The 23,419-nt window shown below is 46.4% G+C and overlaps 1 protein-coding gene across 1 annotated transcript in view; it reads left to right on the top strand.

Annotated features, from left to right (window-relative positions):
- Nucleotides 1–16,925, top strand: part of LOC120057926 (DNA-binding protein SATB2-like) — a 40,385-nt gene extending 23,460 nt beyond the window's left edge. The window contains exons 5-11 of the mRNA XM_039006402.1: nucleotides 1,098–1,209; nucleotides 2,759–2,846; nucleotides 2,925–3,333; nucleotides 4,224–4,436; nucleotides 6,737–6,889; nucleotides 8,161–8,355; nucleotides 16,232–16,925. Of these exons, the coding sequence (XP_038862330.1) occupies nucleotides 1,098–1,209; nucleotides 2,759–2,846; nucleotides 2,925–3,333; nucleotides 4,224–4,436; nucleotides 6,737–6,889; nucleotides 8,161–8,355; nucleotides 16,232–16,885 (1,824 nt within the window). The 3' untranslated portion in view covers nucleotides 16,886–16,925. The remainder of the gene's footprint in view (nucleotides 1–1,097; nucleotides 1,210–2,758; nucleotides 2,847–2,924; nucleotides 3,334–4,223; nucleotides 4,437–6,736; nucleotides 6,890–8,160; nucleotides 8,356–16,231) is intronic.
- Nucleotides 16,926–23,419: the final 6,494 nt, after the last annotated feature.

Genomic DNA, 23,419 nt, shown 5'->3' with positions numbered 1-23,419 from the left:
ACTGTTGAGGGTAAAAAAATCCAGCAGCGTTGCAGTTCTTGACACACTCAAACCGATACGCCTGGTACCTACTACCATACCCGTTGAAAGGCACTTAAATCTTTTGTCTTGCCCATTCACCCTCTGAATGGCACACACACACAATCCATGTCTCAATTGTCTCAAGGCTTAAAAATAGTTCCGTAACCTGTCTCCTCCCCTTCATCTACACTGATTGAAGTGGATTTAACAAGTGGCATCAATAAGGGATCATCGCGTTCACCTGGGTTCACCTGGTCAGTCTATGTCATGGAAAGAGCTGGTGTTCCTAATGTTTTGTACACTCAGTATTGCTGTGCGTAGAAACAAATCTGCCATATAGTAATTGTCGTAATGATTAGGTTTCGCGGTACCTCATATGTTACCTCATAAGTCATGTTACCATCACTAAGAGAACCTATTGTTCAAAAGTTGTGACCCATTAACTGCACTACTTTTTTCCCTTCTATTGCGCATTGACGCTGCAGCTTTATGCATAACCATTGGCGGGCCGCATTTTATATTCATATACCATGACGCAGGCCATTAACACTTTAAGTCATGTTACCTCATTAGCTAGCTAGTTAACAACCTGGTAACTTTACCAGTATATCCGAACATTAGGGGGCACAGAAGGAATGGAAAAGGCATAGCTCCTTCAGAAGATCAATCATCATAGCAATGAATGAATGACAGATTCACACGCCATCTCTCAGAACCTCGCTGACACTCTTAAAAAGACAGTGTACAATTTTCTATGTAATTCATCTCAATAGGAGACAATGCTTTTTACACAATGTAGAAACCTAACATTCCCCAAATGACTTTATGTATGTGTGTTATTGATGTATCTGTGCATGCTGTGTTTAAAGGGAGCTCAATGTGTGGGTGTTGATCCCTGCATCAATTGCATCCATGTGTGTGTGGCTGCTATGGCGATGGGCTAGATTTCAATGGGTGGCTTCCCCTGGTGATATATGGATATCTTTTTCAATGATCGTTTGTGTATGTGTGTGTTTGTGTGTGCAAGTGAGCAAGAATTCAAATTGATCACCAATTAAACATCTCTCTCCCTACAGAGTATGATTTCCTCAATAGTAAACAGCTCCTACTATGCCAATGTCTCCACTGCCAAATGCCAGGAATTTGGACGCTGGTACAAGAAGTACAAGAAAATCAAAGGTGAGAGTTGTGACCTCTGGGAACTCCCAACTAGCATGGACCAATTCTCTCCTGCACACCATTTCCTCCAACCACCTTTTTATTTTATTTATCTAGGCAAGTCAGTTAAGAACAAATTCTTATTTACAATGACGGCCTACACCGGCCAAACTCAGACGACGCTGGGCCAATTGTGCACCACCCTATGGGACTCCCAATCACAGCCGGTTGTGAAACGGTCTGGATTTGAACCAGGTTGTCTGTAGTGACACCTCTAGCACTGAGATGCTGTGTTAGACCACTGCACCACTTGGGAGCCCGGACCATCTCACAACCACTTTACTAACTGTCTCCTGTCCTTCTCTAGCCTATACCTTAGCCAATGAATACCATGTACTGGATTGGCCAAGCCATTTGAGCGACAGCCTATTAGCGGCCAATGGCCATTCCCAGTCCTGTCCTGGGCTGACCCCTGGCTGCCATCTGAAAGAGGGAGGAAGAGAAGATAATAAAGGAAATCTAAAGTAGGGGGCCCATGTCGCCTGTTAACTGGCATCTCCTTCACACAGGGAGCACTGACTCTTCTGTATTAGAACCAGCTGATCTGTCCAGTGTAACCACAACCACAGGGGGTTCTACAGTACAACACAGGACTGCCTCACAGACAGTCACACACAGACCACTGACCCCTCCTCAGCCTGTCTGTCTGTTTGTCTCTCCATCCGCACATCCAGCACACAATGCCTGCATGGGACAATTTCTCCCCTACTCTCCTGCCCCGTTGTCCCCCATCCCACACACACATACATGCGTACACACACATACACACACGCACACACACTCCCCCATAGCTCTATAATTACCCTGCCGGACAGATCAAAGCAAAGCCTAAACCACAAACACAGAGTCACAGAGAGACCAGAGGAGAATAAAGTGATGTGGAGGGAGGCAGCGGTTGTCTGACAGAGTGAGTTGATGCAGTGTTGGGTTACACAGCCACTCCACTATTAGTTCTGGTCTCTGCCTGGCAGGGAAAAACACACGCTGTACGTTCACTAGCCTCCAGATGTGGACACAGTGAGTAATGGGTGATCACCCATTGACTGGCTGTCCTGTCAGTCATAGTCGAGGAGTGCACATAGGTGTAGAGGAGAGGAATGTGTGTACAGTAGGTGTGTGTGTTGTTAAGTGTTGCATCTCTCACCCTATTTCTCTCGTTTCCTAGGAGATTATCTGGAGAAGATGTGGCCAGGAAGAGATCATTCAGAAATCAAAGGTGAGGAATCCACTGTTTGTACCGTTTCTATGATTGAAGTTAGAATGTGGCCCACTATGTTAGACCAGCATCACACTCATCTCCCCCTCTTCCTTCCTTCCTTCCTTCCTTCCTTCCTTCCTTCCTTCCTTCCTTCCTTCCTTCCTTCCTTCCTTCCTTCCTTCCTTCCTTCCTTCCTTCCTTCCTTCCTTCCTTCCTTCCTTCCTTCCTTCCTTCCTTCCTTCCTTCCTTCCTTCCTTCCTTCCTTCCTTCCTTCCTTCCTTCCTTCCTTCCTTCCTTCCTTCCTTCCTTTCCCTTCCCCAGTGGAGAGAGACAGCCTGGCAGACTTCTGTGTCATGGGCCAGCTTCCCCCTCCCCACCTGGCCAGCCTGACCCAGCTCAGCCACCTTGGAGGGGGTGGAGGTACCCTCCTCAAGGGTGGATCTGGAGACCCCCACAACCCCTCCCAACCCCCCCAACAACAACCCCAACAACAACACCCCCCCTCGCCCCACGGCCAGCTCCACCACAGCCCCCCTCTGCGTGGCCAGGTCCCCCCTCCAGCCTCCCTTCAGCCTCTCCTCGGCCCAGGCGGGCTTCTCTCCCCCCAGCTTAGCCCTCAGCTTGTCCGACAGCAGCTAGCCATGGCTCACCTCATCAACCAGCAGCTCGCTGTTAACCGCCTGCTAGCCCACCAGCACCCACAGGCCCTCAACCAGCAGTTCCTCAACCACCCTCCCATCCCTCGGCCCTCCAAGGCAGGGGGCCTTGGGGACCCCGGGAACAACCCATCTGCTGCGGAAGTCTCCACTGATATCTACCAGCACGTCAGGGACGAACTGAAGAGAGCCAGCGTCTCACAGGCTGTGTTCGCTCGCGTGGCCTTCAACAGAACACAGGTAACCAGACTAACAGAACACAGTTAACAGAGTACAGGGAACCATAGAATGCTGGTGATATACTGTAACAGAACACATGTAACCATAGAACACAGGTGACATAGGTAACAGAACACAGGTAACCATAGAACACAGGTGACATATGTAACAGAACACAGGTAACCATATAACACAGTTGACATAGGTAACAGAACACAGATAACCATAAAACACAGGTGACATAGGTAACAGAACACAGATAACCATAAAACACAGGTGACATGGGTAACAGAACACAGGTAACCATAGAACACAGATGACATAGGTAACAGAACACAGGTAACCATACATGGATGGCCTTCAACAGAATACAGGGCAGGAAACCCACCAAGTATGCAGCCACACATAGGGCAGGGCAGGGCAGAGCAGAGGTAAAGGACTGAAGACAGGGTGAGAGGATATAATAATGTAATGTCAATGCTGATGTCCCATTCAAGCTTTACAAAACGATTTGGAATATTGGGATGACTTTGAGATAAGTTAGCAGTAATATTTCTATGATTTGGTTTCTCCTCGGGGGTTTCAGCCAGTTTCAATTTCATCTCTGAGTGTTATGAGTGAGGTAAGCTGATGCCACAGCTTGCTGTGTTTCCCCGCTCCAGTTCAGTCTCTTTCTCCGCCCTCCCAGCAGTACACACACCTGCTGCATTCACACACAGTCACGCCCCATTAGAGCCAATATGGAGCCCACATGAAGGGTTTAGGGCAGGTGAAGTGTGCATGTGTGTGTTGTGTGTGCATGCATGCACATGGTTGTACGAGCGAGTGCGTACAGTGTGTGTGTGTGCAACCACTCATTCTAAATGTATACGTTTGCGGCGTGCGTGCATGTGTGTGTGTGTGTGCACCAGGGCCTGCTGTCGGAGATCCTGCGGAAGGAGGAGGACCCTCGCTCTGCCTCTCAGTCCCTGCTGGTCAACCTCAAAGCCATGCAGAACTTCCTCAACCTCCCTGAGGGGGAGAGAGACCGTATTTACCAGGAGGAGCGTGAGCGCAGCATGAATCCCCCTGTCGGCCTGCCCCCTACCCCTAGCTCCAGCCCCGGGGGCCCCCGCCTCTCACAGGTACCCCGCCCACCACCCACCGCCCTCCAAAACTACCATAGACATTCTCCACCAAGCTCCTCTACAGCAGGGCCTGTGTGTGTCTGGTTGACTGTGGTGTGTCTTGTCTGTCTTTGTGCCTTGTTGATGGTTTATGTTGTCTGTATGTTTTAGTTTCTGTCTGGCGGTTGGTTTGGTTGGTGTCTGTGATGTTAGTATTGGTCTTCCATGCAGTGGTCTAAGGCTCTGCATCTCAGTGCTAGCTGTGCCACTAGAGATTCTGGGTTCGAGTCCAGGCTTTGTCGCAGCCGGCCGCAACCGGGATACCCATGGGGTGGCGCACAATTGGCCCAGCGTCGTTCGGGTTAGGGGAGGGTTTGGCCGGCAGGGATGTCCTTGTCCCATCGCGCACTAGCGACTCCTGTGGCGAGCCGGGCGCAGTGCACGGTGACACGGTCGCCAGGTGTACGGTGATTCTTCCGACACATTGGTGCGGCTGGCTTCCGGGTTAAATGGGCATTGTGTCAAGAAGCAGTGCGACTTGGTTGGGTTGTGTTTCGGAGGACGCACGGCTCTCGACCTTCGCCTCTCCCGAGTCCGTACGGGAGTTGCAGCGATGAGACAAGACTGTAACTGCCAATTGGATACCACGAAATTGGGGAGAAAAAGGTGCTACATTTTCTTTTTTATAACATTATTTAAAAAAATATTTGTCTTTCACAGTAGGGGATCTACCAAGTCAGGGATAAAAAAAATAGACTGGGAAAGGGGATAGTACTAAAGACACCGATCTAAACATATGTAACTATATGTTGAGAAAAGGCACATAAATACATCTCATTGATTGTGTCTCTATGTTTTGTGTGTGTGATGTTAGTGTGATGACGAGATGGTAACAATTTAAATGTTTGACAGGACGTGTTTAGACCGACCATCACTAACCATGTCCCATGCCACCTCATGCAGAAGGTGTGGGAGAGAGGTCTGGACGAACAGCTCACTCCTGATGCCTGGGCTTCTATCTGGAAGAATAAGACCAAAATCTCCAACTCGGTGAGCAGTTCACCCATCTACAATACTTTTATGTCTCAGTTCACCCATCTACAATACTTTTATGTCTCAGTTCACCCATCTACAATACTTTTATGTCTCAGTTCACCCATCTACAAGAATTATATGTCTCAGTTCACCCATCTACAATACTTTTATGTTTCAGGTCAACCATCTACAATAGTTTAATGTCTCAGTTCACCCATCTACAATACTTTTATGTCTCAGTTCACTCATCTACAATACTTTTATGTCTCAGTTCACCCATCTACAATACTTTTATGTCTCAGTTCACCCATCTACAATACTTTTATGTCTCGCAATACAGTACTACTTGAGCCTCTGTGAGCCGTGTATTCATCCATAATCCCTTTTTTGGCTTGTTCACAGAATGTACCTCACACACAGAGTTCCTTTTGATCAGACATTGCTCAAATTGTAGTGTACAGTATGTCAAATAGTTGCTATGATTGATTTAGTTTGCATGTTAATGTGGAACAAATGAAATAGTCCCAAAGTCCAAGAAAATGTCTGTCTTTTGGTTTTCTGCAATACATGACTAGTGTTAATTTGAAGTTCCTGTTGTAGATAAATACAGTATATTTTGGAAATGGAGGACTGACTAAAAAAGAGAGTTCTGTACCTTTCTTCACTTGTTTACAATAGAGACACAGCCTGTTGTCATAGGAACATGCTATAGAGAAACGGACAATTCATTTGGATGTGCTTCCCAACCCCACACAGCCTTTTAGGAACATCACAGATAACATTCTCTCTCTGATGCAAAGGGCAAACACTCATTCTGGGATGAATTTGTGTACTATCATTATTATGTCTGTATAAATTTATCTTGCCATCGTTTACGCTTGGGAATGCCAGATTACTAGTCTGGTCCTGCAAAGATAACCTCAAAGTCTTATAAGAAAACATACTGAGATTCAATACAGAGTCATTCAAACAGAAACTACAAAGGAGAGGAGAGAGAATGGCTTAATGACTTTTAATCTGTAAACATTCTCCATGTCGGAACATGTACGTCTATGAGGATAATGTCTGTTTAAAAGAAGAAAAAACTTTGACTGATCGTCAGCTGATTACCTGTCATTCTTACTTGAAACCTAAACTTTGGTCGTTGGCGCAGGGACAACATGTGAACTAGAGTTGGCAGTGTTACCCATTCAGGCAAACTCTGGTACAACTTCCTGGTTTAATAACTGGTTCTTTCTCTATGGACCGCATCTCCCTGGTTCCTCCTACCCATCCTCCCTCAGCCCAAGCCGCCATGCCTCAACCCAGACCTGCCCCTGAAGCTGGAGTCTCTGGTCAACATCACGTCAGGTATCTATGATGAGATCCAGCAGGAGATGAAGAGGGCCAAGGTGTCTCAGGCGCTGTTCGCCAAGGTGGCTGCCAACAAGAGCCAGGTGAGAGGCCTGTTTCACCCATGACCCATGACATTGTCCCTATCCTGCTACAGCTTTCCTAACCTATTGTGCCCAACTCCCAATCCTAACCTATTGTTCCCGGCTCCCAATCCTAACCTATTGTACCCAACTCCCAATCCTAACCTATTGTGCCCAACTCCCAATCCTAACCTATTGTACCCAACTCCCAATCCTAACCTATTGTACCCAACTCCCAATCCTAACCTATTGTACCCAACTCCCAATCCTAACCTATTGTACCCAACTCCCAATCCTAACCTATTGTGCCCAACTCCCAATCCTAACCTATTGTACCCAACTCCCAATCCTAATCTATTGTACCCAACTCCCAATCCTAACCTATTGTGCCCAACTCCCAATCCTAACCTTAATCATTAAGGGAATGAAAACATATGTGTCAGTGGTTAGGGGCAGTTTCTCCTGTCCCCGTGATGTGGGTGGCGGCTGGGGCCAGATGGAGCTGGGTTGATAACCCTCTTCCCCAGGCTGTTGTATCAGACAGTCAGTCTGTCTCCACAGCAGTAGATAAACAATACCAGACAGATAAGCCAAATACCAACCTGGGGAAGAACTGATTCAGACATGTGATACCCCCCCCCCCCCCCCCCCCCCCCCCACCCCCACACAGACTCCTTCAACAAACACACAAACTGTTTAGAGCACATGAAGACATGGTGCTGTGGGAATGGATATCTACAGTGAGGACACTGTTTGCGTGCGTGTCTACGTGTGCGTGTTTGTGAGAGAATATTACCTGTGTGTGTGTGTGTGTGTGTGTGTGTGTGTGTGTGTGTGTGTGTGTGTGTGTGTGTGTGTGTGTGTGTGTGTGTGTGTGTGTGTGTGTGTGTGTGTGTGTGTGTGTGTGGTGATCAAGCTGTGTCTCCCAGGTTCAGGGGTTCAGGGGTGGCTGGGCAGAATTGGGCTGGGGGTCATGGCTCACTGCACCCATCTGCTGCAGCTGGCCCAGAGAGGAGAGGAGAGAGGGATGCTGAGGGAGAGGGGGATGCTGAGGGAGAGGGGGATGCTGAGGGAGAGGGGGATTGGGGGTGAGAGGGAGGATGAGAACTGATCAGGTTATTAACACTGCATGCTGGTGGAGGCTGGATGCACACAACAGCTGGTGTCAAAGACTGGCCTAGTCTAGCATAGATAATCAAATCTTCTCCCCCCCACTCCCCATCTCTTTCTCTCTCTCTCCCCTCCCTTCCTCCCTCCCTTCTCCTGTCTCTGCTCCCATCTACCTCTCTTAGGGCTGGCTGTGTGAGTTGCTGCGGTGGAAGGAGAACCCTAGCCCAGAGAACCGTACTCTGTGGGAGAACCTGTGTACCATCCGGAGGTTCCTGACCCTGCTCCAGACAGACAGAGACCTGGTGTATGAAGAGGAATCCAGGCACCACCACAGTGAGAGGCTGCATACTGTACTACACCTGCCCCAAGAACCACAGGTGAGAGAGACCAGCTGATCTAGCATCAGATTTCCCTAACATGAGTCCTAACCTTAGTGCTATGGTCCGCGCGCATGGACATGGGCTCCGTATGCTCGAGGGTAACATGGCTCCTTAGGTGTGTGATGTTTTTGGTATCCATCATTATTTGATGTTGTCTGAATTGTAATATCATTGCTGCTAAAATAAAATATTATACAAATAAAAAAACTTACTGCTATGCTGGATCAAAACTCTGCACTCATAGGGATGGTCATTGCAGACTTGAATGGATAATGGCAAGAATATCACTTTCCTTTAGTTTGATATCAACCTTCTCACACATTGAATGAGTCTTCGGGACTGGCCCCCTACAACCTTTTCACACACACACACACACACACACACACACACACACACACACACACACACACACACACACACACACACACACACACACACACACACACACACACACACACACAGAGACAAATGTAAGCATGTAACATCCTACACAGATGTACAGTAGTCAAGCTCTGCTGATTAAATTGACTTTCTCCAGCCAGGGTCATTATTGCACCAAATACACTGAAGATACACATGCAATTATTCATTTAAACTGAAGTCATGCGTACGCACACTACGGTTGAATATTTTCCCGGTATTTTACAAATGTTCCATTCCCAGAATACATCACTTTTCTCCCGGGTAACCCGATATTTCCCGCCAAAACCGGAAGTGTCATTAAAAAGCCTTACAAAGCATAGAAATAGACCTACAGTAACAGTCAAAAGTTTGGACCCACCTACTCATTCAAGGTTTTTCTTTATTTTTACAATTTTCTACATTGTAGAACAATAGTGAAGACATCAAAACTATGAAATAACACATATGGAATCATATTGCAACCAAATAAAAATATATTTTATATTTGAGATTCTTCAAAGTAGCCACCCTTTGCCTTGTTTACAGCTTTGCACGCTCTTGGCATTCTCTCAACCAGCTTCATGAGGTAGTCACCTTGAATGCATTTCATTTAACAGGTGTGCCTTTCTTTCCTTCTTAATGCATTTGAGCTAATCAGTTGTGTTGTGACAACGTAGGGGTGGTATACAGAAGATAGCCCTATTTGTTAAGACCAAGTCCATATTATGGCAAGAACAGCTCAAATAAGTAAAGAGAAATGACAGTCCATCATTACTTTAAGACATGTCAGTTAAGGCGGAACAGTGCAGTCGCAAAAACCATCAAGAGATATGATGAAAGCGGCTCTCATGAGGACCGCCACAGGAAAGGAAGACCCAGAGTTACCTCTGCTGCAGAGGATTAGTTCATTAGAGTTACCAGCCTCAGATATTGGAGCCCAAATAAAAGCTTCACAGAGTTCAAGTAACAGACACATCTCAACATCAACAGTTCAGAGGAGACTGCGTGAATCAGGCCTTCATGGTCGAATTGCTGCAAAGAAACCACTACTAAAGGACACCAATAATAAGAAGAGACTTGCTTGGGCCAAGACACACGAGCAATGGACATTAGACCAGTTGAAATCTGTCCTTTGTTCTGATGAGTCCAAATGTGCATTTTTTGGTTCCAACCGCCGTGTCTTTGTGAGACACAGAGTAGGTGAACGGATGATCTCCGCATGTGTGGTTCCCACCGTGAAGCATGGAGGAGGAGGTGTGATGGTGTGGGGGTGTTTTGCTGGTAACACTGTCTGTGATTTATTTAGAATTCAAGACACACTTAACCAGCATGTCTACCACAGCATTATGCAGCGATACGCCATCCCATCCGGTTTGCGCTTAGTGGGACTATCATTCAACAGGATAATGACCCACTCACCTCCAGCCTGCTATTTGATCAAGAAGGAGAGTGATGGAGTGCTGCATCAGATGACCTGGCCTCCACAATCACCCGACCTCAACCCAATTGAAATGGTTCGGGGTGAGTTGGACCGCAGAGGGAAGGAAAAGCAGCCAACAAGTGCTCAGCATATGTGGGACTTCCTTCAAGACTGTTGGAAAAGCATTCCAGGTGAAGTTGGTTGAGAGAATGCCAAGAGTGTGCAAAGCTGTCATCAAGGCAAAGGGGGGCTACTTTGAAGAATCTAAACTATATTTGGTTTTGTTTAAAACTTATTTTGGTTACTACATGATTCCATATGTGTTACTTCATAGTTTGGATGGCCACTATTATTCTACAATGTAGAAAATAGTAAAAATAAAGAAAAACCCTTGAATGAGTAGGTGTGTCCAAACTTTTGACTGGTACTGTATAATATAGGCTACTGCACATTACGCACAATAGAAAACCATAAAAGTCCAAAGATGTAGCTAACTATATGCTCTCTTGGTTAAATGTATTTTTATTTTACCTTTATTTAACTAGGCAAGTCAGTTAAGAACACATTCTTATTTTCAATGACGGCCTAGGAACAGTGGGTTAACTGCCTGTTCAGGGGCAGAACGACAGATTTGTACCTTGCCAGCTCGGGGATTTAGAAGACAAAAAGTTACCATGATGAGATGGGCTGTCTGTCCCCACCCTGAGCGTTGATGATTCATCATGCAGATGAATCTTGTGTTTTTGTCCGGGGCTACAACAACAATGTGTGCTGTTGGGGTACTCGAGAAACGGAATTGGGAAACACTGAACTAAGTAGACCAGACGCAGCTGCTGTTGCATTGGTGTCTATGGGAGACACACCAAGTTAAGTAGAACTGACAATTTTCTTTCAAATGTAAACTGCCGGAGTGAACTATCTTCATTCATCCACTATCTTTGTTAACGGCTCATCCTAGAAAGGAAGTGGTTGTTACCACTGTGCCACCATTAACATATTCCTCAGCTAGCTCCTCAAACACACAGACCAGACCAGAGAGGAGACAAAAAATACTCCACAAGTTGTTCATATTAGTGAGGACAGGGAAGGAAGGAGGGACTGAGATGGGCCACAACAGGAGGAGAAGAAGTATAATGAAGGGATAGATCGAAGGAGAGTGATAGATGATAAGGAAGGAGGATCTTGGAGAGGGTGGGACAATTTAGGGGTAAGCCAAGGAGGGCGAAAGTGTCAGACTGTATTTGTTTCGGTGCGTGTGTGTCCCTCTCCTCTTTTTGTTGTCCAAGTTGACACAGTCAGGAGAGGAAAGCCCCTCCCTAAACTCAGATCAAACTCCATGCAGCACATCTACCCGCCACATACACACACAGACAGACACACACACACACACACACACACGCCACCATGCAAGTCACCACAGCCAGACCACACATGTGTTCCAGCTGCTACTCAACTCAGTCACTCTCACACATATACTGTACACTAGACACACAACTGTATGTGCTGTTAAATAAAATAAAATAAAATGTTGGTCTCATACACATATTTAGCAGATGTTATTGCGGGTGAAATGAAATGCTTGTGTTCCTAGCTCCAACAGAAGTGTTAGAAGTGCTTTATGCTGGACTGTATGTGCTGTTGGAAGTGTTTTATGCTCTACTGTATGTGCTGTTGGAAGTGCTTTATGCTATACTGTATGTGCTGTTGGAAGTGCTATATGCTGTACTGTATGTGCTGTTGGAAGTGCTATATGCTGTACTGTATGTGCTGTTGGAAGTGCTTTACGCTATACTGTATGTGCTGTTGGAAGTGCTATATGCTATACTGTATGTGCTGTTGGAAGTGCTTTATGCTATACTGTATATGCTGTTGGAAGTGCTTTACGCTATACTGTATGTGCTGTTGGAAGTGCTATATGCTATACTGTATGTGCTGTTGGAAGTGCTTTATGCTATACTGTATGTGCTGTTGGAAGTGCTTTATGCTGTACTGTATGTGCTGTTGGAAGTGCTTTATGCTGTACTGTATGTGCTGTTGGAAGTGCTTTATGCTGTACTGTATGTGCTGTTGGAAGTGCTTTACGCTGTACTGTATGTGCTGTTGGAAGTGCTTTATGCTATAGTGTATGTGCTGTTGGAAGTGCTTTATGCTATACTGTATGTGCTGTTGGAAGTGCTTTATGCTGTACTGTATGTGCTGTTGGAAGTGCTTTACGCTGTACTGTATGTGCTGTTGGAAGTGCTTTATGCTATACTGTATGTGCTGTTGGAAGTGCTTTATGCTATACTGATGTGCTGTTGGAAGTGCTTTATGCTATACTGTATGTGCTGTTGGAAGTGCTTTATGCTGTACTGTATGTGCTGTTGGAAGTGCTATATGCTATACTGTATGTGCTGTTGGAAGTGCTTTATGCTATACTGTATGTGCTGTTGGAAGTGCTTTATGCTATACTGTATGTGCTGTTGGAAGTGCTTTATGCTATACTGTATGTGCTGTTGGAAGTGCTTTATGCTATACTGTATGTGCTGTTGGAAGTGCTTTATGCTATACTGTATGTGCTGTTGGAAGTGCTTTATGCTATACTGTATGTGCTGTTGGAAGTGCTTTATGCTATACTGATGTGCTGTTGGAAGTGCTTTATGCTATACTGTATGTGCTGTTGGAAGTGCTTTTTGTATGGTTTTATCTGAACAATCGGCCAACCCGCCGACCCCACACAACCACTGACCGAAACAAAACGACTCATAATGAATTATGAATCAACGACTGCGCTTTTTGTATATCTACAGTATCATGTGACAAGTACTGTATGTGAGGCTGTGGGATATCACCATGTGTGACTGCGTGTCCATTAGATCCACAGGTGGAATTGTGTGTGTATTGTGTGTGCGTGTGTGCGTGCGTCTGTGTGTGTCCTGTGCTCCCCTACCTACTCAGCCTCTCTCACACCCGTGGGGACAGCATCACATTTCTCCATGACTGACCCTGCCCTTATGACGCTGGGCTGGCTATCTGGCTCTCCTCTCCAGCAGCACAGTATCTGCTGCTCTGTTTATGCCTCCATGTGTCGAGCAGTAAGTGCATCCCTCTGCTAATTTGGCAGGCCCTGCTCTTATGAATAATTTCTCTATTGTTATTGCTAAATGTAATTCTGCTGTGTGCGTGTGGGTAGTGGGTACTGTGGCCTGGACCCCTGTGCTGACTGCACCGTGGATTGAGACCACAAGAGCGCTGGACTAGAAAGGGAGCTGGCAACAAGCTTCTTTCTACAGACAGACACAGACACAGATTGTTCTCTCTGCTGCCCCTCTCTTTATGTCGTTTCATTCGTAGGCTACACGTGCAAACACTTTTATAAACCTATTGGTTCCTCTGATGGGCTAATTGTCAGTTTGAGCAGCTGAGTTCAGCTCTTAGCTCAGTAAACCACAGCCAGCTTAATGGTTTAATTACTGATAAGTGGAATGATTGCCACACACACACACTTGAACACGCAAAAAGGTCATATGCCAGCCCACCCTCACACACACAGAGACAGAAACACTTAGAAACACACAGACACAGACACAGACACAGACACAGACACAGACACAGACACACACACACACACACACACACACACACACACACACACACACACACACACACACACACACACACACACACACACACACACACACACACACACACACACACACACACAGAGAGAGAGTGACTCATTCACTCCCCAGGTCTGGTGACACAGGAGAGAGAAAGAAGAAAAAAACACACTGATTAACAGGAAAGATGAAGTCATGCAGAAAACCAACAGAAAACTGTATTTTCCGTCATTACATATTTATCTGTGTGTTAATGGTGTCTCCGTTGGCAACATACTGTCCCAGGCAGCCCCAACACACACACAGACTCATACAGCAAAACACACACACATACACTTCCCCCCTGGTCTGCCTGTAGCCCCAGGAGAACCAGCCCTCATTAAGGCTTTAGCTGAATATTTCATGTAGTATAATTCTTTCATAGTTCTGCATCTCTGTAATTTGCCTTGATTTGTGTTTAAAAGGAAACTTTTTCTTTAATGCAATGAACTCATGATGTTCCCTGGTTGCAATTGAAAAAAAAAAAGAGAGAACAGTTTGGAAGAATATTGAATTATGCCATGAGAAGAACAACTTCCATCCTCAGTCTACAGTACTTTGTGGATGGAGGGGCGGTAAGGAGGGATGGAGAGATGGAGGAGTGGAGGCTCAGTTGGAGGGGTAGAGGGTACAGAAGGATGGAGAAATGGAAGGATTGGAGGGGTAGAGGCTCAATTTAGAGGGGTGAAATGGTTGAGGGGTGATGGGTAGAGGGGACAGAGGGGATGGGGTCAAACAGAGAGGAGGGTTTCATGGTTTAGCAGGATTGGGGTTGATTTGGAGTTGGAGTCATGTTTGCTTGGCACTTGCTCTCTTCATTAGTGTCCCTCTGCATTAGAGAGAGAGAGCACACTGGATTAAGGAACAACCAGTCAGCCCAGTGTGTTTCTGCGTTTTGCTCGGCTCTCTCACGCTGCCACGGAGCCCAGCCCAGCGACCAGGCCTTTGTGTGTGTGTGTGGATCCATCCAAGAGTCGCCATCTGTGAAAGGAGTAGAGAAATTACTATCTGGGGTCTGAGTCTAAATGAGTGTGTGTATTTGTGAGTGTCTGTTTGTTCCTGGTTGTGGTAAAGGGAAGTTAAGGGGGGGGGGGTTAGTGTGCGTACGTGTGTGTGTGTGTGTGTGTGTGGTTGTGAGGAGTGTGTGGTCTACATTAGGTCAAAGGGGAGAGCTATTTTCATCCTGTCTTTTCACTCTCTTTCCACCGCTGTCACCATTCCTTCTCATTCCCTCTCTTTGTGTGGCTGCTATTTGTTTCACACAGACATAAAAAAGATAATAAACGTCAGAAAGCGGAAAAAAACACCCAACCTACACTCTTCCTGTAAATCGCTACCCTCAAACAGCCCCCACAAGTGAAATCGGAGCAATTTGATGGTCTGGCCTGCCCTCAATATTATTTAAGTAATACCCTGTTATTATTGAAGAGGGAGAGAGAAAAGCGAATGACTATTATCTTTGTGGGTCCTTTAATTTTAATGCACCACAGATTTATAGCTTAGCATTCCAGAGCCGAGGCACAGTGGCTGGGCGGGGGCCTGGGGCCGTGGTGCCCCACCCTGGTCATAAAGCCAGTGGGACAGCGGGATAGCAACGCGCCACAGAGATCTGTGATAGCTAGCGGGCCATCTGACACTCCTCCTTCACCAAACAAGACAACAGGACAACAACACTAGAACCTCACTAACTCCCCTGACTCCCTAGGTCTGGCTTTGATCACCTCTCACCTTTACTTATCTCGAGTCTGTCCCACCAACACTCAAACTCCTTGATCTCTCCTTTGCACCACTCTTTGCCCTCTCATTCTTACTTCTGCCCCTTTGTTTTCTTCTCTCTGTCCTCCTCACTCCTCCTTCCTTCTGCCCTTCTTCTCTCCCCTCCACCCCTCGCTCTTCTACTTTCCTCTCTTCCCCCAGTCTACCACCTATTCTTTAATGACCCCTCATCCTCTAGTGCCCCCTTCTCCCCCAGTGTTGTTAATGATCAGTGTGTGTTTGCGTAACACCAACCAGACAGGAGGCGAGACACACGCCCCTCTCCCCCTCAGCTGTTTATCCTCTGGCTCTGTCTGGTTAAACCGTCATGGTGGTAGAGCAGGTGGTTGGAGTTTTACCACGAGCAAATCTTACATCCAGGTCAGAGGTCAAAGGTCTACGACACAGGTATAGTAGTTAGTCTCTCTGTGATGGTATTTGAGCTATGAAGCTATGTTTGGCTTTAACCTGGGTTCAGCTAATGCGTATCACTGTTGAAATTAGCTCAGGCAATGGGCATTGCTGTTGTTGAACTTGTTAACCTTGTTGAACTTTTTGTTAAATGACAACTGTAGAATGCCTATACTGTTGAATGGTCCGTAGCTTTGATGAGGGGTCACTGAACCCCACTAATCAGCTGTACCTGCTTTCTCACCAGGCACTGCACAGACAACCCCCACAACCCCTGAAGGACCACTCCCCGATGCGCGAGGACCCCATGCCCCTCCAGGGTAATGATGAAGAGTCCCAGAATGTTGAAAGAGTCAGTTCAGGAGTCGGTGGTGGCGTGGTCATTAAGAAGCCTCGGTCGCGCACTAAGATCTCACTAGAAGCTCTGGGCATCCTGCAGAGCTTCATCCAGGATGTGGGTCTTTATCCGGACCAAGAGGCCATCCACACTCTGTCAGCCCAACTGGACCTGCCCAAGCACACCATCATCAAGTTTTTCCAGAACCAGCGTTACCACGTCAAGCATCACGGCCGGCTGAAGGAGCTGGGGGAGGGGGCCGGTGGTGTGGACGTCAGCGAATACAGAGACGAGGAGCTCCTCTCCAGCTCAGAGGACCCTGAGTCCAGCGAAGACGGTCATGAGGAGATGTACCCCACTACAGAGAGGGAAAGAAGGGGAAGCAACCCAGCAGGGTCAGCCCCTGCCCTGGCACCAGCCCAGCCTTCAGGGACCAGCATGGGGGCCATGGAAGAGGGCAAGGACAAGGGGCATTCTCATGGTCTGAGTGGGGGCCGAGCCAGCTCCCTGCCCCCTGGTAGCTCCTCATCCAGCCCCAGAGAGCAGGCTGACTTCCAGAGATAGAGACCCAGAGACCAGAGGAGATGCAGAAAGAGAGTGAGAGTGAGAGCGAGACCCAGACAGACAGACAGACAGACAGACAGACAGACAGACAGACAGACAGACAGACAGACAGACAGACAGACAGACAGACAGACAGACAGACAGGCAGCCAGGCAGCCAGGCAGCCAGGCAGCCAGGCAGCCAGGCAGCCAGACAGACAGACAGACAGACAGACAGACAGAAGGGAAGAGAACGGGAACTAAAGACTGGTAGAAGGGAAGAAGGGCATCGATGAGACAATGACACACTGATACACACACACACACACACACACACACACACACACACACACACACACACACACACACACACACACACACACACACACACACACACACACACACACACACACACACACACACATATATATATATACACAGAAATACAGACGTATGGGGTCCAAAGGAGGCTTCATCAAAGTGAAAATACAATATGTTACCTCAGCAACATGAAGCAGGGAAATGCCATGAAACAGCTGTCATGTGTTACAGTTAGAATAGCCTGTTCAGTAATGTTGAGCCACTAGACAGAGAGAAAAACAAACATACACATACATCTCACCCCTGGCCACAACAGGAACTTGCCACATCAACACCACTTTTGAATTGAGCCAATTCCAAAACTCAGCTTCACCCAAGAGGGCGGGCTCTCATATGCTCTGTCCAATGACTGCTCTCTCTAATGTCTCAACCACACCCACATAGAGAACATTTGTCCTTATTTCGATGTTGGGTCTTGGGTCAGGCCCCTAACTGACACTCATAGACTGAATACTGGGGGCCTGCTCAGACCTCTACTATCCCATGGTCCCTTGGCTCCATATGCAGACTCCAGATCTACAGCTCATCACTAGTTGGCTAAGGAGTTTTTAGGGCGGCTGTGGCTTTCCATCACCTCCTCCCCCTCTCCACCCCTCCATGACAGGACTCCTCTAGTCTTTGGTCTTTGACAGTGGTGGCAGTTTGTGTGGGTGGGTGGCTGCATGGCAGGTGGGTTTTGGGTGGAGGTAAGAACAGTGGTATGGGAGAATTCACCAATGATAAACAAATATGGTTTGTCAAAGTCCACAATTGAGCTTTATGATATTTTTAAAGTTGGAATCGCCACTCCCAACCAACTCCTGTCGCCATCCCTCAATGGAGCAACCACACCCTACCTAACTCCCTACCCCCTACATCAAATATGGATTATTCTCATCTCTCCAGCACAGTCTCTCCCTATCTCCGCCAGTCATGCCTCAGCCCAGTCTCTCCCTATCTCCGCCAGTCATGCCTCAGCCCAGTCTCTTCCTATCTCCGCCAGTCATGCCTCAGCCCAGTCTCTCCCTATCTCCGCCAGTCATGCCTCAGCCCAGTCTCTCCCTATCTCCGCCAGTCATGCCTCAGCCCAGTCTCTCCCTATCTCCGCCAGTCATGCCTCAGCCCAGTCTCTCCCTATCTCCGCCAGTCATGCCTCAGCCCAGTCTCTCCCTATCTCCGCCAGTCATGCCTCAGCCCAGTCTCTCCCTATCTCCGCCAGTCATGCCTCAGCCCAGTCTCTCCCTATCTCCGCCAGTCATGCCTCAGCCCAGTCTCTCCCTATCTCCGCCAGTCATGCCTCAGCCCAGTCTCCCCCTCTTTACAGCTTTGTGGGTACTGTGGTTTACAAGGACACTAGTAGGTAAACCTATTGTGGTTTATGCGGACATAAGAGAGACAGAGGACAGCCTTGTGAGGACATGAAGACCCAGCGGTGTGAAAGGACACTCAGGGCTACAGTTACTCTGGACTGTACCCCTGCCTACCCACCCTCGACCTATGTGGAGAGAAACAGGGAGGGACACAACAGGACGGAGATTCAGCAACCAAACAATCAGTCACTTTATGTGCGGTAGCCCACCACTTCACTCTTCCTCTCTCTTTCCCCATCCCTCGTTCCTTCCCTTTTTCTCTCTCTCTATAATTGGTGCCTACAGTGTGCCGTTCCACCACACCTACCCGCACTTAACTCCTCCACCCTATTTATTGCTATCTTTATCCATGATTATTATTATCATTATTGTTATTATTGTTGTTATTACGGTTGTTATTGCTGTCATCGCTGTTTATTTTTGGTTCTATTTTCATGGCTTTAATATTGGCTTTCCGAGCACCGTGGTTGTTTTGGTAACGAGAGACGTTTTTGAGACATGAGAAACACACACTGCCAAAATGTCCTGTTATGTAAACTTCGATGAATATTTCCAAAGAAAGAAAGACTTGGGCAGAAACGGGAGTCAAATCCAAAAATGAAATGAAACAACGAATAAACTGTGCTTTTGCTGCAGATGGTGACAATCTAACTTCTTTGAGCTATTGGAAAACATGGCAGGCTTGTTTGTTAAAGCCATATCTGAAAGTGGGTACTTGTGTCAAAGTATGCATCCCAAAAGGCACCCTATTCCCAATGTACATGAAGTGCACTACTTTTGACCAGACCCTGGAAAAACATAGTGCACTATATGGAGAATAGGGTGCCATGTGGGACACAGTCAAAGTTACAGAGGAACCATGAGGTATCTGGCTGTCTAGGCAGCTGCTACTAAGATGACATGCCTTGTACTCTTAACAATCATCAATACATTGTGTTTTATCTCTATGATTCTGTCAATCTTTAATATTCAGAGTTAAATCATGTGTCTGCATATCCAATGTCATGTCATACAGTGAGAGCCACCCCATAGACACAGTCACATCCAGATAGTGGTTAACAACACCAATCCCTTACCAGTCATGTGGAGTGCTTCATACTCAACTCAATCTCAAACACGCGCACACACGCACACACACACACACACACACACACACACACACACACACACACACACACACACACACACACACACACACACACACACACACACACACACACACACACACACACACACACACACACACACACACACACTCTCCCACCCCACCCCATCCCCTTCCCCCACACACACACACACTCACAGAGCAACTGTGGCTAGCCCTGCATTTCTCCAAGCCAATCAATTAGAGGCCTCCCTAAACCCTCATGGCTGAGGTTTCTAATAAGAGGCATTGCAGTGACAGTAATTCACATGGAAACGCTGCTGGCTGACTGGCTGGCTGGCTGGGTACCTAGCTGGTTGGCTGTGCTCTCAGACTCAGTGCAGCTCTCTCACTGTCCCATGAGGGGCTTCTATGGCTCAGTGGCCCTGCACACTCAGCCCTGAGTGACTGACTGCTCCCCAGACACCAGTCACACAGACCAGCCTCGGACCAGGGCCATGTTCATTAGGAATGAGAAATATGGAATATAAGCATTCATATTTAGTTTAGTGTCACTGAATACCCCATCCTATCAGTGGAGGCTCCTCAGAGGAGGAAGGGGAGAACCATCCTCAGTGAATTTAATAAAAATAAGAATAGCGAAACATTTAAAAAGTTATCCTTTTTAGATAAAACTATACTAAATATATTCATGTCACCAAATAATTAATTAAAACACACTGTTTTGGAATGAAGGTCTACAGTAGCCTCACAGCACTCTGTAGGATAGCACCATGGTGTAGCCAGAGGACAGTTAACGTCCGTCCTCCTCTGGGTACATCGACTTCAATACAAAAACTAGGAGGCTCATGGTGCTCACCCCATTCCATAGACTTACACAGTAATTTTGACAACTTCTGGACTACGTCCTCCAACCTGTCAGAGCTCTTACAGCATGAACTGACATGTTGTCCACCCAATCAAAGGATCAGAGAATAAATCTAGTACTGAAAGCATAAGCTACAGCAAGCTAGCACTGCAGTGCATAAAATGTGGTGAGTAATTGACTCGAAGAGAGAGAAAAACAAGTTTAACAGTTTTGAAGGAGGCGAGAGAGAAAGAGGGAGCAAAATACATTTTGTAATTTCTTTCACTTTCAAATACTCAAGCACCCGTCTCAAACAGAGGGATGCTACAATAGGTTAGCTAGCTGGCTATGACTATCCAACACTGGAACTCAAGGTCAAGGTAAGCTTTTGGTTTTACAAATGTATTGCCACCAGGGCCCACCAGTGTAACTGCTAAACTGCTTACTGACTGTACTGTACTGCATGATTGTAGCGGTATTACTAATGCATTAGTTCTATTAGCTATGTTGACTAAGACATTAGTTTAGCTAATATGATGACAACGATGTAGACTGTGTGTAGCTGTTAGCGGTTATGATATAGTTTGGCTTGGAAAAGGTTTTTTAGCCTGGTCACAGACAGCTGATGTGTTGTGCTTTGAAGTTCACAAGCGAAGCAAATTGTCAAATCAAATCAAATGTATTCATAAAGCCCTTTTTACATCAGCAGATGTCACAAAGTGCTTAAACAGAAACCCAGCCTAAAACCCCAAACAGCAAGCAATGCAGATGTAGAAGCACACGGCTATAAAACAACTCCCTAGAAAGGCAGGAGCCAAGGAAGAAGCGTAGAGAAGAACCAGGATCTGAGTGGTGACCAGTCCTCTTCTGGCTCTTCAAGGCCAGAATGTTCTTCAAGATGTTCAAATGTTCATAGATGACCAGCAGGGTCAAATAATAATCACAGTGGTTGTAGACGGTGCAACAGGTCAGTATCTCAGGAGTAAATGTCAGTTGGCTTTTCATAGCCGAGCATTCAGAGGTCGAGACAGCAGGTGCGGCAGCGAGAGAGGGAGAGTCGAAAACAGCAGGTCTGGGACAAGGTAGCACGTCCGGTGAACAGGTCAGGGTTCCATAGCAGCAGGCAGAACAGTTGAAACTGGAGCAGCAGCATGACCAGGTGGACTGTGGTCAGCCAGGAGTCATCAGGCCAAGTAGTCCTGAGGCACGGTCCTCTGGGAGGAGAGGGAGAGAGAGAGAGAATTAGAGGAGTGAGCACTAGTAAGCCAGTGTCTTAGCCCCCGTGATAATAATAGTAGACTACACTCAATCATAGGACCTACTGGAGAGATGAGTCTTCAGTAAAGACTTAAAGGTTGAGACCGAGTCTGCAACTCTCACATGGATAGGGAGACCATTCCATAAAAATGTAGCTCTATAGGAGAAAGCCTTGCCTCCAGCTGTGTGTTTAGAAATTCTAGGGACAATAAGGAGGCCTGTGTCTTGTGACCGTAAGGTATGTACAGGAGGACCAAATCGGAGAGATAGGTAGGAGCAAGTCCATGTAATGCTTAGTAGGTTAGCACTAAAATCTAGTACCGGAGTAATATGCTAACGTTTTTTTGATTCTAGTCAAGATTCTTGCAGTCGAGTTTAACACTAACTGAAGTTTATTTGGTGCTTATCTGGGTAGCTGGAGAGTAGAGTATTGCAGTAGTCTAATTTAGAATTGACAAAAGCATGGATTAGCTTATCTGCAGAATTTTTGGACAAAAGAGTTCAGATTTTTGTAATGTTACGAAGATGGAATATTCTTGATATTTTCATCAAAAGAGAGATCAGGGTCCAGATTAACGCAGAGGTCCTTCACAGTTTTATTTGAGACAACTGTACAACCATCAAGATCAATACTCAAATCCAAAAGTAGATCTCTTTGTTTCTTGGGACCTAGAACTAGCATCTCTGTTTAAAAGTTTTAAAAATTGCCACCTCCTTAGGACTGAAACACAGGCAATTTTGGGGCCTGCAATTTTGGGGCCACTCAATGAAAGTTGACATTGTGGAAGTTGACATTGTGTTTCCCAATGACATCACCAGTACCCGCAAAACACCAGTACCCACAAAATTCCAGTCTAAACGTCAACAGTGAAGAAGCGACTCCAGGATGCTGGCCTTCTAAGCAGAGTTCCTCTGTCCAGTGTTCGTTTGCCCATCTTAATCTTTTCTTTTTATTGGCCAGTCTGAGATATGGCATTTTCTTTGCAACTCTGCCTACAAGGCCAGCATCCCGGAGTCGCCTCTTCACTGTTGATGTTGAGACTTGAGTTTTGTGGGTAATATTTAATGAAGCGGCTGGTTGAGGACTTGTGAGGCGTCTGTTTCTCAAACTAGACACTCTAATGTACTTGTCCTCTTGCTCAGTTGTGCACCAGGGCCTCCCACTCCTCTTTCTATTCTGGTTAGAGCCAGTTTGCGTGGTTCTGTGAATGGAGTAGTACACAGCGTTGTATGAGATCTTCAGTTTCTTGGCAATTTCTCGCATGGAATAGGCTTATTTCTCAGAACAAGAATAGTCTGACGAGTTTCAGAAGAAAGTTCTTTGTTTCTGGCCATTTTGAGCCTGTAATCGAACCCAGAAATGCTGATGCTCCAGATATTCAACTAGTCTAAAGAAGGCCAGTTTTATTGCTTCTTTAATCAGAACAACAGTTTTCAACTATGCTAACATAATTGCAAATAGTAATTTACAACATTAACTATGTCTACACTGTATTTCTGATCAATTTTATGTTATTTTAATGGACAAAAAATGTGCTTTTCTTTCAAAAACAAGGACATTTCTAAGTGACCCCAAACATTTGAACAGTAGTGTAGGTCCGGAGACATGTTGGACAA

This window comes from Salvelinus namaycush, chromosome 13 (genome assembly GCF_016432855.1).
Source record: "Salvelinus namaycush isolate Seneca chromosome 13, SaNama_1.0, whole genome shotgun sequence".
NCBI lineage: Eukaryota > Metazoa > Chordata > Actinopteri > Salmoniformes > Salmonidae > Salvelinus > Salvelinus namaycush.
The sequence above is the reverse complement of the archived record's forward strand: the minus strand, read 5'-3'. Positions and strand labels throughout refer to the sequence as shown.